Source organism: Drosophila santomea, chromosome 2R (assembly GCF_016746245.2).
Source record: "Drosophila santomea strain STO CAGO 1482 chromosome 2R, Prin_Dsan_1.1, whole genome shotgun sequence".
NCBI lineage: Eukaryota > Metazoa > Arthropoda > Insecta > Diptera > Drosophilidae > Drosophila > Drosophila santomea.
The window spans coordinates 8,232,424-8,248,460 of NC_053017.2; the positions used below are offsets into that span (position 1 = coordinate 8,232,424).

The window sequence follows — 16,037 nt, forward strand, 5'->3', positions numbered from 1 at the left end:
CGGTTTATCAAAGTTGCTCATTCATAAACAGTTTTAATTACGAGATGCAAAATATTTCCCAGAATATGTTCAAGTGTTCTGTTTTACATGGCAAAAGTATCAAGAAAGGTTTTCTGTTCTCCTGCCTACTGTGCTCTGGCATTTGTCAGCATCCATTTGACGTCGCTTTTTGGCCCAAAGTCAGTCCACAAGAGTGTGCCCGAGTGTGGTTGAGCACTAATGGTTGGTGGCTCATCTCGGGCTCCATCTCCGTCTCCATCACTTGTGACCCTAATTACATTCAAAGCGAGCGTGCCAGCTTCGGGACACTTTGAGTATATTTATTATTGACTGCTGTTATTAATGCCCAACGAAAGCGCGTCTGACACCAACTTTCAGCACTTTCCGTACACGAAAATTTAACAAATGTACACTATGCAGCAGAGAATAGTGTGAGTAGTGGGAAAATAGCTGAAATCTAAAATATGATCTTCAAAGGCTGTCTAAGGATGATAGTGTTTTTGTGAACTAAACTGCGTTTAAATTAAGTTTACGATATGTGGGCAATTAATTTTCTAAACCGTTCGATTTGAATTGATCTCGGCAGCACAGTGCTGGCAATAAGTCAGCCTCCATGCGTCTACATGAAGGCCATTCGATCCGTTAGATGAGCGATGAGTGGTTGCGCTTTAATAAGTGCACCTGTCTGCGCTCGCACGTCGAAGATTAAAAGCAAACAATGGGTACGTTGGAGGTGGCTATATCGCACTACACTAATATACTATATATAATAACGGAGCCCGCAGACCGGTGCGAAATCGAAAAGTGCAACGGAAAATTGCACTGCCATCTCTGCTTAGCAATCCCCCCTCTGCACACATAGTTTTCCAACCATCCATCGACAGCACTTTCATTTTCACGCTCATCCAACTCGCGACTCGCTCACAATGGAGCTTATTAATCATATAATTATGTCGGTTTGAGTTGGGGCCTGAATAATGCGAGGTGTAGAATTAAGTTAGTAAAACGCTGGCATTGTCTGCTGTCTCTTGACGTCTCTGTTCCATTCCCCCCGCCCCTATATATTTCATTTTTATGGATCTTAGGGCTTTCTGGGGTCATGGCTCTCGAAAATCGGACGCAGCGGGATACTGCTTAAAGATTTAATAGTGAAATGGGCCTTCTTTATGGAGCATTGGTAGTGGGGGAGGTGGTAATCGGGAATTCGGAGTGAAAATTCTGGGAAGAGCGCGGCTTGGGAAAAGTTCGAATTAGTTTGCTTACATAGTTGTTGTAGGCAGTGTGGTTCTCAAGTTCGTGTTGGTGCTAAAATAGATTATTTCCAAGTGGTCTTTGCTGGGAAGGGTCAGAATTTCCCCAGTTGGAAGGTATTATTAAGTTTCTTTAGAAGGCTCTTTGGCATTTGGGATACTTATTTATTGGTTGGCACTTAATAAATAATAAATAAAAGAACTCTGCTTAAATTTCTATTTAAATTTTTTAAAATAGTATTGCCATAATTTAGTTATTAAAATGTAGTTATGAAGACAATTGAAAACTTCGGACACTTAAGCCTTGAAAGAGAAATTCTTCACTTTTTATAAGAAATCAACTGAAATCGTAGATGCTGAATTCTCTTTCCGTCACATTTAAGTAAATCGAAATCAGCCCTCTTGGATCTGATCAACCCAAGATCAGGCATTGTTAATTGCGCAGCTTTCGGCGATTATCTTTGGATGGCTCTCACAGAGACCCATTAGGCTATATGTATAGCCTGCTGTATAGAAATCCAACGAGTGAGGAAAGCAACAAAGCGACCCAAATGAGTTTCATCTGGCCGCAGATTTAATGGCCCGAACCCATTTAAGATGGCTTACTACACTTTCGCCCTGCGCCCAATTCCGTTTATTTTCTTAGCAGCTTTTTGCCATTATTTCGCGCAAGAGCTGGAAATTGCAAGTAAATAAAAATTAGCAAGACCTGGCAAAATAAATAAATCAGGGAGAGAAGTGCGCGGTAGAAGCCCAAGTGGCGGAGCAATTGTGTGGAATCTGGAGCGGATTCAATGGGAAAATTACTTAATGCGGAGTGGAGTCTGGTTCAGGGTTCAGGGAATATAGCCACGAAATGGGACGGAGATCTCCCACCATCAGCACAGCTCTCTAGTCCGGAGGGCCTGGATCCGCAGAACCTACATTATAGAGTGCCGGCAAGAATAGGCCAAAACTAACGGGTGTCGCATAAAAATCGCAATCAGCGTGAGTCCCCCGGAAGATAACTTCTTGTTCATTACACCCTGTTGCTTAGTCACTTTCCGCCTCCACAGCACTGGCAAAAATTCTACAAATCTACAATCTGTGATTAAATTAAAATATTAATACAGAATACTAGGATATAATGAAATGAGAATTAAGGCGTGCAATATAATAGGTCAATAATACCATTTCATAGCTAGTTTATGTTTATGAGAGCAAATTCCGACTTTCCCCCAGTGCTCCATGACTGGTCCACTCCATTCGGTGTGTAGGTTTTTTGACTTTTGGCAACGGTAAATTGAAATACGCAGTTGATTAGCAGGGGCCGGCCCAGGGGGCGTGGCTAGTTGGTTTCTTCTGGCCGTGACCGCCACCGTTGTCACTCAGAACGGGCCAAAACGCACGCTGGAATTGGCCAGGCCAGCTAATTTCAAAGGTAAGCGCGTCAAGAACAGTTATGAGCTCCGAGCTCCGAGCTCCGAAGTGGAATGGCCATTCTGGGGAACGGGAAATGAGTATTGGGATTGGGATTGGGATTGGGCTTGGGCTTGAGTTTGGGAATTGGTTGGCCATGGTCGTCGTGGCCAAGAGTGGGCCTAGATGGGTTGTGGTGATCTGGGATGGCCCGATGGACCTCCTTGGGATAGAAGAAACTCGCAGAACGAGACGAACCGAAGGAAGAGACCTAAAAATGTGCTTAAAAATGCGCGATGGCAAAAGCGACGCGTTCTAAAGGAAAACCACGACTGGAAACTGGTATTTAAACTAATGGCCTGAAATGCATAATCGTAGCAGTTATGTAGTTATTACTACATTTTAAATTATACGATTTTTGATATGTTCAGCAGTTGGACACAATTTTGTATGATGGTTTATGTGATTTTTAGTTTGTTTTTATTAGTTGCATTTAAATTGAAGGTAGGAAACAAAGTAGGTGCTCTTCAACGGATATAACTACAAAATTCAATTCAAATGGTATTTACTAGCACATTTTAAGGTACTTTTCGATTAGGAAGCCAATAGAGCTGGATCTATAGGGTATTTATGACGACTACAAAAACAATCAAAAAGAGACGCCTGCAACGCATTGCGACACCGAGAATGTTATTGGGATGGAGTTGGGAATGGGCTGCTTACGGTTACAAAAGTCGCTGCCAAAGTGGTTTCCGCATGTGGCACGTTGCAGGTTGCTGTTGCAGATGTACTTGTACTTGCACTTGCAGTTGCTGCTGCAACCGTTGCGCTTCAACTGCGTCCATGCATCAAGTTGGCTGCGAATTCTGCACGCCGCGGCGTCAGATACAAATTCTAAACCTGATAGAGACATATCTTGCATGCAGCGATGCGGCAAATCAGCGGAAGGCAACAACAGCAGGTGCATATATGTAAGTGCACCGAAAGATCTTAGGAGATATTCAAGTAAAGTTTTTCTTATGAACCTACAACTTGTACTTAAATGTGGTCTTTATTTTCCGTGATACGTGTTTCCTTATCTGCATTTTATTCCTATTGTTATTTATATTGTACATTGTATTTAATGCTTTTCAAAAGTGCCACACTGATTCTTTCAGTGCAAGGCCATAACCAGACTGCCGTCTGCAGTTTGTGGTTATAGCCCAGACCTTTGGATCTGGGCATGGCACTTCCACTTGTTATTCTACTCCGGTTTTCCTGCGCGCGGTGCGTGAGGGGAATCTCGGCGGGAAATGCAAAAGAAAATTAACCAAATATCAGGTTTTTATTTACGCTAAATTATGTTCGAAGCATCTGTAGTTACACTTTATATAGTCAATGTACAATGGTTGTGGTCATGACAACTTTGTCGGGCTCTGTCATTCTCGAATTAAAAGGTAATTTCGCCGGTGATGTAGTTTAGGTATTCCAGTGTTATAGAACCGATGTGGTCGGTAGTTTCTGCACAAGCCCGTAATCATTTGGAGTTTAGTTGAGTTCGTTGAGTTGAACTCGTTTAAACTTGTGGGAGAGGCACGATATTCCAGGATTGTAAATATCTTGCATTTCGCGAACTTCGGCCTATTTTCATCATTCACTTATTTGTGGCCGGATAAATGTATCGTGAACCCCTACTATTACTTAACACTGTAACAAGCGATACTATTCAGCAGGTAACGATTTTATGAGGAATAATCATTGCTTCTTAACCTTATTTGACTTTGTTGTAAGTATTTTGCAAATGTTTAGAACAACTTTCATTAGTATTAATAAAAAACCAACTAAAATAGCCGCGATCAAGGCATATATATCCAGGTTATTGGCGGCTATAAAGTCCATGTGCACCAAGGGGCTCTGGAGATGCGCTGCTCCACGGTGCCGAATGACGTACTCCGTCCAGAAGATCAACGAATCCCGGGCAGTCGCTGGCCGGTCTCGATAGAGGGAGGAAAACTTGGCCACTCTTTGGCTGTATTTTGGGTTTGACAAGATCTCCTGAATGGCAGCTTTAAAGGGCTCCGCCTCCAAAGTAAGAAGGCTGAGTGTGAGACCAAATCCACTTTTCACCATGGCATGAGCATTTCCAGGCTGGTCTCCAAAAACCGGCAACGAAAGCATGGGTTTTCCGTGGTACTGGGATTCTGTAATACCTCCTTTTCCGGCATGATTTATAAATAGTTTGACGCTCGGATGGGCCAGTATGTCGTCCTGTGGCAGCCAACGGGAGTAGAGAATATTGTCGGACTTACCGGGCGTCTTATCGAGATCCTCCCATTTCCAAATGACCCGCTGCTTGAGATTCGAGAGAACGCTGAAAATCTTCTGCACTATATCCGGCTTGATGTGGCTTCCCTGAACATTGGAACCCAGACTCAGAAGAATGGCTCCATGGGTAGCATTGCTAAGAAACTCCTCCAGGTTCTTAGGGAGGGGATCCGGCTTATCCTTGATCTGAATGCCTCCAATCTCAACGGCAGCTGGCACACTAGGCCGAATGGGTCCCTCGCTGGCTGCATGGGAACAGAAGAAAACCAATGATGTATTCTTTAGCATGTCCGTGTATTCCGGCATGGTGGAGTCATCCCCAAAAATCTCCCTGGAAACGAAATCATTGTGACTTAAATTGAATTGATTCAAATACGAATCTACATACTTGTAGTATTTGCGATTGCGCTGGTCGATTTGGCGCACAAATATTCCGTACAAGAGGCTAGTTATATAGCTATCTAAACGCTGTCCAAATGTCATGCCCTTCTCCTTCTCCACTGTATCATGGGGATTGCCAATCAGAGAGTTTAGCATCTGGCTGGGTGAACTGGGAGCAAGGACAACGACCGGAGCATTCACCTTTCTAGCGAATCCAAGTTGGTAGTCGTTCATGAAATAGCCCGATATCACCAAATCGAAGTGATTGTCTTTGTTTAAGTACAGCTCCTTTACTTGTTGGTCCTTCAGGACATCTGCCATCTTCCTCAACATGGAGTCCATTTGACCTGACATATTAAGAATGGAAATCAACCGATTGGGGCTTGTATTCTTCTGTTTGGCTCCTATTGTATCGCTTCTTTGCTTTATTTCCTCCTTGGTCATTGGCACTGAAACCAAGTTAATATTCTTGTGGGTAATTGTTGGCTCCAATACTGTAACCACCGTCACATTGTGTCCCTCCTCTGCCAAAATCTTGGCAACTGACATCGAAATGATCAGATGTGAGGGACTCAGACTGGGGAAGAGTCCTAGGATATTTGCTCCTTTAGCTCCGTAGATCAACGAAGTAACTGCTAGTAAAATACAAAAATAACTATTTGCACTCCCAACCATTTCGATCGCCGATTTATATTTGACTGCCAGTAAAAATGAATCGAAGGTCTGTACATTGGATTACAAAATTGAAATGACACACCACTTGAGGATAAGTACGTTCTTAGTACTGCTAGTATGCGATAACCCGTGTGATAATAAAATATCATCCGTGGGAGTTCCTGAAACCTTTCGTTGTACACGTATTGATAGCACTTGCACTATCGCCGTTAATACATTTCTAATCTTTGGTGCGAATAACAATTAGAGCAAATAGAATTCCCATCTTATCAACACATTGCTTGATCGAGAATTTTTTTTATAAAATATACGTCATTTTTAAAATGATTGCGGAGGTATCAATAAATTGCAAGTCACGGAATATGTAAACTGCCAAACTCATCAAATTAAAGCTGTCGACGAACTCTGGCCAAAACAGTCTTTAACCTCATAGCCGCGAAAAATCACCCATTTTGAGCAGCAAACAATTCCCCGATTTGACACCGATTTCTAGCCCCCCTTCAGCCGGATTCCCCTCGGAAAACCACACATAATTCATAATAACAATCATTAAGAAGTGCGACTGTCATTAGCCCAGAATCTGGGTTCGGAAACCCAACAGAAACTCCAACACAAATGATGGCTAAAAACAATGAGCCGCTCGGCGACTGTTCCATTTTTGTGGTTCTGCCAGATCACGATTGCCCAAAAGATAACCCAGATGCTGGCTAGTTGTTTTGGGCCAAAATGGGGGGATACTAGCATTTGGGTGCAATTTGACGGCGGAATGCAGATCTGGGGATCTGACACAAATATCGGGCACAGATCGCAAATAATTACAAGTAACCTGGAGAAGGAGGTGGCCCAGTAATTACCCTAGAAAACAATCCCCTGCTGCGTTCGAACGTTAATAATCCCGGCTAGAGAAATACAACAAGAAAAATGATCTCTATATTTGGCAAGAAATTTAAACTTTCTCGAGGCAGTTTTACTTTCGTCTTCGTCAGCTGCTCGCATTCTAATCCAAGACAGCGGCGGCTCATTAACTGGTTCGGCTGGCTTCTTGGCCAAGATCGTTGGCCTCATTATGCACGGCTCCACAACTCCACAACTCCACTCGACTCCCCGGCGGCTCCTCAATTGGTGAATGCACCACCACGTCATGCTCGGCCGCCATCTGAGATCTCGAGATCTGCAGAGTGCGTTCGAAAAGGGAAACGGAAGCCCAATCCCAAAGATTTATGTGTGCCACATGCTAATCAACGTCAAAACGCCAGGCCCCACTGTGGGTGAAATTTGAAATTTGATCAGCCGCTGGTGGTTGCGGTGGTGCAGCTCCAGCACCACAGGCCCATTGAAATGGGTGAAGGTGAAGGCAAACGCTTGGACTTCGCGCAGATTCTCTCAACTTCAACCAGCACTTCAAAAAATGGTATGGTTAGATCGACTCTGCAAGTGGTCGTAATCAAAAATATAAATATTATATACGGTTTTATGCGATTAAAAGAATCTTACTACCTCATCACCTAATAAATATATTAATTATATAATATAGAAAAAGAACTAGTAATACGAAAAAAGTTTCAATTACATATTACATATCTACACAACGTATGTAAGATTATATATGTTATTGCTACTAAATAAAAAAAGAAAGGTTCATTCATAAATCCATATGTTTATAATTATTTTAGTTCTATTAACTACTTTCCCAGTGCATTCTAGCTTGCAGATGAGAAAGTTTGTTTATCTAGCATTTTGTAGTTTTCCATTTTTCTTTTTCGGCTTTTGCGCGCGCGATCTTAACGCTCACTTGGTTTTTGTGTTCTAATAATGCAAACAAAAGGCCAGACAAACCTTTTGTATCTGATGGCGATGATGATGAAAAGCCGAACCTAATGGCTTTTCTATGCAAAATCCAGCGATCCCCAAGTCCAGGCACTTCAATCAGAAAGTTAGCAGAACGCCTTTCGCCGCTGTCTCATCGTGGGCAAGTGCCCACCGATTTGGGGTTTTGCTTTCTGGACTCGGCTTCAACTTGGTATTGGGACTCAACTTGAGTCGACCCTCCGTGTTGGGCAACTGGCAACCGGCAACCGGCAACAATAACAAGACGAGCTCACGACTGCAGATAATGTCTTTTGTCGGTCGCCTCGTTACATGTTTTATATTTGCCGGCTTCCGTTTGAGCCGGGGAAGCCGATGAAGACCAAATGGAGAACTTAGAGCTTAGGGTACGTGGAGAACTAAGAACGTGCGGAGTTGACAACACTTTGTGTGCCACTTTCATGCAAATCGCCGTCTGACGAGCCAACATCTTAACATAATTTCGTAATTTTGTTTTACGACCAGAAGCCCAGACACATAACACATTCGTAACCCTTGGTGAAATCGGTAAGAACGCAATTCCGAAATTATAGTCTGATGATGATGGCAGTGGAAACCTAGATATCGGCAAGCTTCTTGGTCAAAAGTGAGAAATTTGTGGAGGAGTGCTTCTATAAGGGGAGTCGACCTATTGACTGACTTTCATTTCCGCAGAATCAGAATCCAATGCTCGGGAAAGATTCGATAACGGAAATCATTCTGTGCTTCATATTTGAATTTATTTCGCTAAACTGGTATTTTCTCTTAACCATCTTGTTTGTTATAACGCAGTTGGATTCTGTGTTTATTTTAGTTGAAATTTAAGGTCTTTTAGGCTTCCCTTTTGAATCGTTGATCATCTTTTGCATTTAGTTGGCTTCTACATATAACCCCGTTTAGTCCGATGTAAATTTAAAAAAAACACTTTATTAAGTAGCTAAAATATATATATATTCTCTCTGCGCACACATAATTTATACAAAATCTTACATCTAGGAGTCTACAGACTAATCTCGCTCTATGAGAAGTGCCATGTCCGCTCGTCCTTCTCGCAATCGCAGTTAAAGCTTGGCCAGAGTCGGAGTCAAACTTACAATTATGTAAATCGGAGGATGCTTAACCTGGTACACTGGTACCGATGGGGCTTGAGTTGGAAACCGTTTTCCAGGAGTCGGGGATCGGGGATGGGGGCGTGGCTGTGCGCAGTCATCTTAAGCTAAATGTAGTTTTCTTCCTCGCAAAACTTTGACATTCAGCAAGACAAGTGGGCATAGCTAAGTAGCTGGAAGTCGGAGGGGCAGTCAGTGGAGATGGAGGTGGAACAGGGGCACCTACAAGGTGCACTGGTACTGCTGCTGCTGCAGAGCGCGCGGCAGCGTCTTGTGCGGCAGGTGGGCGGCCAGGCAGGGGGAGGGGCTGCGGGGCGGCGAGCGGATCCGCTGGCGCTGCAGCAGGACGATGCAAATGCTGATGATTATCACAGATAGCGAGACGGTTACCAGCACGCTGCTCAGATGGGAGCCAATATAACGCAGAATGGCTGCACAGGAAGAAAAAAGGGAGTGGATGAAATCAAATGAAATATTTTTATAATAATAATGAATATATATAATTCCTATAGAACGATTGAAATTGTAGTCAGGATTTAGCAGAAAAGGTCATTAAAGTTATTCCTATGGATAAAAAAAAATATACCTTCATTCTCTTCGCTACCACCTGGTGGCGAGCCCGCCTCCAACGGCATCCAGGAGCTGTGGCTCTGGTCGACAACCAGTTTGGCGTACTTGGTGCCCACCACAGGCTCCAAGTGCTGTTCCTCCGCGGGCTCATACGCCAAGCTGTTGACCTCGTTGAGGTTCAGAGCTCTACCCTGACCTCTGGGCTGAGAAGCCTGCTCGGTGGTGGGCGACGGGGCTTGCTCCACCACCGCAGCCTGTTCCACGGACTCCGAGTCCGGTTCGCGAAGCACCAGCTCCGTCTTGTTGACGTAGCGCATCTGTCGAAGTTCCCTGCCCAGGCGCTGATCCTCATCTGGCTGAAATGCGTCGTTGGGCTCGTAGGCGGCGGCCACTCCGTTCTTTCCGGGTACAGTGAAGCTTGCGCGGACCGTCTGCATGCCCGAATGGTAGCTGCAAACCACCACAAAGCTACGATTTGGAAAGGGGGTGTTCAAAATTGTAAGTATCTTTGAAGGTGCTACGCCGTTTAATATTTTTGCAACATATTCATAGAATAATAATAAATGGCGTATACATATGTTATTTACCGTCTTGTGCTGTGGGTAAATATGCCAAGGTTTTCCTGCACCGTGATAAAGGTCTCCACCGTGCTGGTCTCCGGTTTCACCAAGCTTCCACACTCTTTGTGATCGATCCTCATCGTATACTTGTCCGCCGCATCACTGGCATCGCCCTTGATCCCGCAGTTTCCTCCATCCACAACGATGCGTCCTCCGAAGTACGGACCTGTTTCAACCTCGATCTCTGAGGCGTGCGGCAAACACTGGGTTGCATGTGCGGTGACTGGTAATATTCGGAAAATTGTGGAAATTTTAAATAGGTACTACTTTTCAACCAGGTGAAGTGTTCTGTTTATTATACGTGTAGTATTTAGCTTTCTACAATCGTAAGTTGTTCATAAACTAACTAATACTTGGAAACCACTTACAGCCCTTGGTGGGTATGACGATGCTCTGTCCCGCCAGATGTCCGGATCCACTCTCGATCTCGTTCTCATCGTGGAAGTCAGCCCGTGCATTGGAGCTGCGAGTTCCGCTCGCCTGGTGGCGCTTTTGGACCGCCGGGCGAACGTGGATACTGTACTTGGTGGCCATACGCAAGTTGTCCACAGCAGCAGCAAAGTGATGCACATGGGAACTACGTAAATATTGAGTAAATGGCATTAAATTTATCATATTCAGCTTTGCAGTGAAAATTCAAGCAACTACTTGCACTTGTGCATATGAATTAAGAATATTATTTGTATTTCATTTTGCTTAAGGTCATGCGAAAGTATTTGTATTACTTTTAAAATACTTTCTTGAATAATAGCTTAAAAGTGAATATATTTTAATTTTCTACTGCTCGTAAGGGTAAATCCAATTTTTTTTTAAATTAATTAAATTTCGAATTTAAAGTGCACCAACATTCTAACGAACTTTTGCATTTCCTAAATGGCAGAACGACTTACCCTGAGGGTTCGTGCTCCTCCTGCTGATCCGTCGCCTTCTCATTCTCCGCCTGGGACACCTCGGCGGTGGTGGCATTCACCAATTTGACGCGACACCGCTGTGGGCCGTAGCTTTGCATCTCGCAGTAGAATATTTGGAATGCCAGATCCCGGGGCGGTTCCACATCGCCGCTCATATTTGTCGCGTTCACCTGGTCCGCTCTGGAGTTGGAATGGGAGTTGGAGTTGGGGCTCGAATCTGTGTCATGGGCCGACGGCACGAATTCAACTTCCCAGGTCAGATTCACCGATTTGTAATTTGGTTCACCGGCAACGCCGCGTATCTCTATCGAAGGTTACAAAAGCATGAGCATGGGCAGAAACGGGAAAACGGGGTTATAGCCAAGATTCGTGGCAGTGGCAATGGCAGTTGGTAGTTAGTAGTTGTTGGTCTTGCATGCAAATGAGCCACAATGGTTACTCTACTGCAAGAGCTAGGTTCGAGGCAAGGAACTTGTTTTCCGCCGCCTGAGTTTCAGACACGCTTTTGGATTAGTTCTGTTTCATTCGGTTGGTTTTTTGTGGACCCACTAAGTGCTTGTTCCCACTGGCAGATCTGCAGAAGAAGATCTGAAGTGTGCTGCCAGTTGGAGTCCCCAGCTCTGCACTTCCACTCCAGCTGCAAGTGATTGAGGATCTGGCTCGAAGTGTGACGTGAATTAGCCAAGGGGGGCAGACAGTTAAGACGGAATAAAAACTAGACTGACGATCATGATGATGATGATGCTGGACGGCTAAAGGGATGGGGCAACATGGTACTTGGACCTCAAATGGGAGTGAAGATTGCTTCCAAGAGCTATGGTTGAGCCAGATAGAATTTAGTATCGAATTCCGAATTGTATTGATGCTGCACATGCTAATTCAAACTTTAAATATACCCTAGCATTTAAAGGCAGGAATACAATAAATCTCTGATCAATTATTCATTAATCACAACGTCGAGTCCCGGCAAATTTTCCATTTTCCGAGCCCACTTAGCCCCGATTTCGAGGCGATTTCCCAAGCCCGCCAGCTTGTTGACTTCTTCTGAGCCAGAACCTTGCATAATCTGCAATTAGAAATGCCAGTTGCCGAAGCTGACTTGTTTGTGTTTGGCCATGTTGCTGTGTTGCCAATGTTGCGCTTGTTGCAGCTTGGGGTGGCTGTCTTTTCCATGCTTTTCCCATGTTGAAATCATTGACACCGATTTTGTGTGCGGCTGTGCATGGTAGCGGCAGCATTTTTAGGCGAATTTCGCACACAGAACATGGAAAAGTGAAAAGTCTGCGATGGCACAAATTCTGAAATCGGGGCTACAGCTAGATGCCATTGCTGAGCCAAAATCCAGCAGAAAATTAATAAAAATGCCACGAAGAAATGACAGACACTTCAATTGCAGCATCGCAATGATTAATGGTGCTCTTCGATCTTGGGAATTCTATCTATGACGGCGCACAAATTTTCGGTTAGACCATATTTTCGTAAGTTGTCACTGCCGTGTTATGCAAGCCAGGAAGTGGAAGTGTCGAAGAGAACAGACCACAGATTCATTAATTTTCCATTGGCCAGAACCAGCGGGAGTTTTGTAATAAAAGATCGGTCGGAAAATTCTATCCTCCATCATCTGGTCAGAGAAATCTTGATCTGTCACCGTATGGGGTCGGGTAATTGCACCGCTTTAGCTGATTCGATTAGAGAGAGAACGGCCGAAACGTGTGTTTTGTGGTCAACAATTACTGGCATGTTGTCCTAGCCTAATGACACTTTTGCTCTCCATTAAAAATCTCTTTGCAATTTCCGATCTGCGGCTCTGGGCGTGCCAGCCGCCCTCATTTAGCGGCCAAAGGAAATGTCGACACATTTCCCGCTTGCACACATGATTGGCACACGGTGCAGAAAAAGTTGGCCGCCGGGCAAGTTCGTTGTCTGAGTCTTTCGTTTGCTACCAAGGGCAGGCGTAGGGAAAATACCACAAGGAACCCAACGAGGTTCAGGGAAAAAAGCTATGATCGTGACCAAGTGCAATTAGCCAACATTCGACAAGAATAGGCAAACAGAAAATCAACACGCTAAATAATATTGTGTTCCAGCTAAGCCTTAAAAAAGTACTTGGAAAAATGATTGTTTACTTTAACCTTTTACCTCATATGCAGATTGCAATCAATATCTGTGAGGGTTTTGAGAAATCATAATATCCATTGGATATTTTGTAAAAAAAATTCCTAATTTGGCTGCAGCTTATAAATTATATACAAATAATACCCTTTTGCTACAGGGTAAATGAGAAAAGAGTATTTTACAAGAATGAAAAAGTGTCCCTTTAAAGGTATTTTTTCCTGTGCAACTGACATGCCTGCAACCACTTTTAGAAGCTGCAACTTCAACTGGGCCTGCGATTGTCTGAATGTATTCCTCGGCTCATAGGACTCACCATATTTACTGCCAGCCTTGGCATTGGTATTGCGGATTGCTGCTGTTGTTGCTGTTGCGGTTGATGCGGTTACTGCAGTGGTTGCTGCTGTTGCATTGTTGCTGCTGCCTTTGGGCAAGCGGACGGGGGCGACCGACGGCAGCAGAAGCAGAAGACACAGCAGCAACATGTTGCAGCTGCCGTGGGCTGCCATTGATTTCGTTGACATTATTTTTGGTTGATTTTTTTAAGTTTGCTGTTTGTTCTCATCAAATGTGTGTCAGCTGGGAGTTATTGGGCGATTGGTCGTGAGGGAAAATGCAAGTGTTGCCAGGGGACCCAAGTGTTTGAGCTTAGATACTTTATTTATCAGTCGGTGAAGGGTATTTTGTTTAGCCAGAACGTACGGCTCTCTCAGAACAATACCAGCTGATTTCCAAAAAACACTTTTGTCCGCAAATAAATCGCATTTGTCACAGCACAAAAAATCATAAATCATAAATAGTCCAATAGCCGCAGTGTCTATAGTTTTGGTTTCCGAATGTTACGACACAAGAACCGCTCGCTTTAACCTGTGCGGCACAACTGAATAAGCGGGCCAAAGACAGCTCAACAACTGGCCAATTCGGATCAGCTGTTGGCCGTAAACGAAGCCGAAGTCGTAGCCAATGCCAAGGCCGAAAAGAAAAGCTTTCGCCAAAGCTTTTCGCTCTCTGGCGCTCTCTCCTCTGAGAGATGGAAAATTTGGAAATGGCTTTTCCCTTATCAGCGGCCGCCTATCAGTTGACAAACAGCCAGTTCTGCTGTGCTTTCATTTGTTACCAAAAGGCTACATTTAAAATCTATATTTTGGTCAAGCTTTTTCCATAACTACGGCGGCCGGGTTCCATAAATTTCATTGGACCGAGATCATCACTTTCCCTTTTCTCCGACTTCCAATGCGGCCCATTGTCTAGTGGCTTTAGATTGGTATCTGTGTTGTTGCTTTGCCCAGCTGCCGACTTTGATTAATGCTTAATCAGCAATATTATTGTTATTAGGTTTCTATAGCGGGCCAGGCAGCATTTTCATAAATAATTTGCCAGTTACTTTGTGCCGAGCGCTGTCAATTATAAGCTTGAACAAAAAGTTTCTCTGCCACAAAAGATGCGGCAAAATAATTGAAAACGGTGGTACGCAACGAGTGGCATAATGAAAATATATAATTAATTGTTGGCACTCATTGCATAATTGAGGTCTTCTGGTGAAGCGAACGGAGCACCAACCTGCAAAGCTATCTATTTTGGACTATCTATCATGGTATTTGGTAAAGTTTATATTGATTCTGTAAACAACTTTAAAGTTTACCTGAAAGTACTAGTTTATTACTCAATAAAGTGGCTGAAATGCAAAGCAATTTTTACTGTTAATGTTATTTCTACGTTAAACTTCCTTGGAGTATTTTATATTGTAGTCCTTCCATTTGTCCTTCGAAAAAAACACCAATCAACATTTTTATTAGAGGTAATTTACTGCTTATCGCTTGAGCTTTAGCCCCATGATAAGGTCAACCATGTTATGTGGCATAATTCCAATCGGTTTCGCTTCGTAAAAGGTTCTAACCCAGTGACACGCATGGTAATTTCCTGTAATAAATGTAAAACCTTTGATTCCTGCCAACCCATTATTATGATAATTATCATGAATTATAATTAGACAGGTTAATATATGCGATGTGACACAAAGCCAGTACGTCTATTTTTGGGATGTCAAGGCCAGAAAGAAAATGTTGGTCCTGTATAATAAGGTCCTGGGCACCTGTAACGCCATGCTTCCCTAGAGGAACACGAAGAGGTATTCCAGGAGTATACTTACCGGACATTAATAATAAAACGGAACGCCCCGAAACCACTAGAATGCCTTGGGCCCATCTCGGGAGTCGGAATCCCTCGACATTAGTGCGCACTTGGCAACACACATTCCACTAATTCCGTTAATTAAAAATTTAATGAGGCTCTCCGATCTAAATATACCACCGACACGAAGCTTAAACAATTCGAACACCTGTTGGCCACGTAAAATCCCTTGACGTGTTTCCCATGGGCAAAGGATTTCACAGAGGCACCAGAAAAGGGATTTTGGGTCGTAAATTGAAATGTGTATCACAAAAAATCAGTCAATCTGCAAGCCCCTTGGAAAAGTGGGTATCCGAAAAAGAGAAAGCGTTTTTCTTAGACGTTTTATTTTGTTTTTAATCTTGTGCCTGAAAGTAGGCAGCGAAAGTCGTTCTTGCGAGGCGCATAATTGAGTGGCGGCCATCATTGCCACTGTCGTCGCCACAGTAAACTGATTTGCATACCGCCGCCGAGTCCAAGTCCCGTTCTCAGATCCATTCTGACTTTTGCTTGGCATGGGGCTCATGTCATTAGGAGTCCTCAAATAGCAGGACGAGAAGCTCGCTGGTAGCTGAATATGGTCGCTTTTACTTGCCAGCGCGCGACACACGCGGCGTATGCGCAACGCCATTCGTCGCTGGAGGGACTCGAGCTGCCCTTTTGACCTTATTCGGGTATATTTGCACTTCCTGA

The 16,037-nt window shown here is 43.8% G+C and overlaps 2 protein-coding genes across 2 annotated transcripts; both read right to left on the reverse strand.

The window, feature by feature from the left end:
• Positions 1-4,150: 4,150 nt before the first annotated feature.
• Positions 4,151-6,008, reverse strand: LOC120445471 (UDP-glycosyltransferase UGT5). Its single transcript, XM_039625915.1, has 2 exons — positions 5,341-6,008; positions 4,151-5,283 (listed from the first exon to the last, which is right to left on the reverse strand). Exons 1-2 carry the CDS (start codon positions 6,006-6,008, stop codon positions 4,383-4,385), a joined length of 1,569 nt encoding a protein of 522 aa, XP_039481849.1. The 3' UTR covers positions 4,151-4,382.
• Positions 6,009-8,816: 2,808 nt separating this feature from the next.
• On the reverse strand, positions 8,817-14,150 carry LOC120445390. The gene is made up of 6 exons (XM_039625795.1): positions 13,492-14,150; positions 11,043-11,367; positions 10,521-10,729; positions 10,120-10,375; positions 9,549-10,000; positions 8,817-9,393 (listed from the first exon to the last, which is right to left on the reverse strand). The coding sequence occupies exons 1-6, from the start codon at positions 13,697-13,699 to the stop codon at positions 9,185-9,187; spliced, it is 1,659 nt and encodes a 552-aa protein (XP_039481729.1). The 5' UTR covers positions 13,700-14,150; the 3' UTR covers positions 8,817-9,184.
• Positions 14,151-16,037: the final 1,887 nt, after the last annotated feature.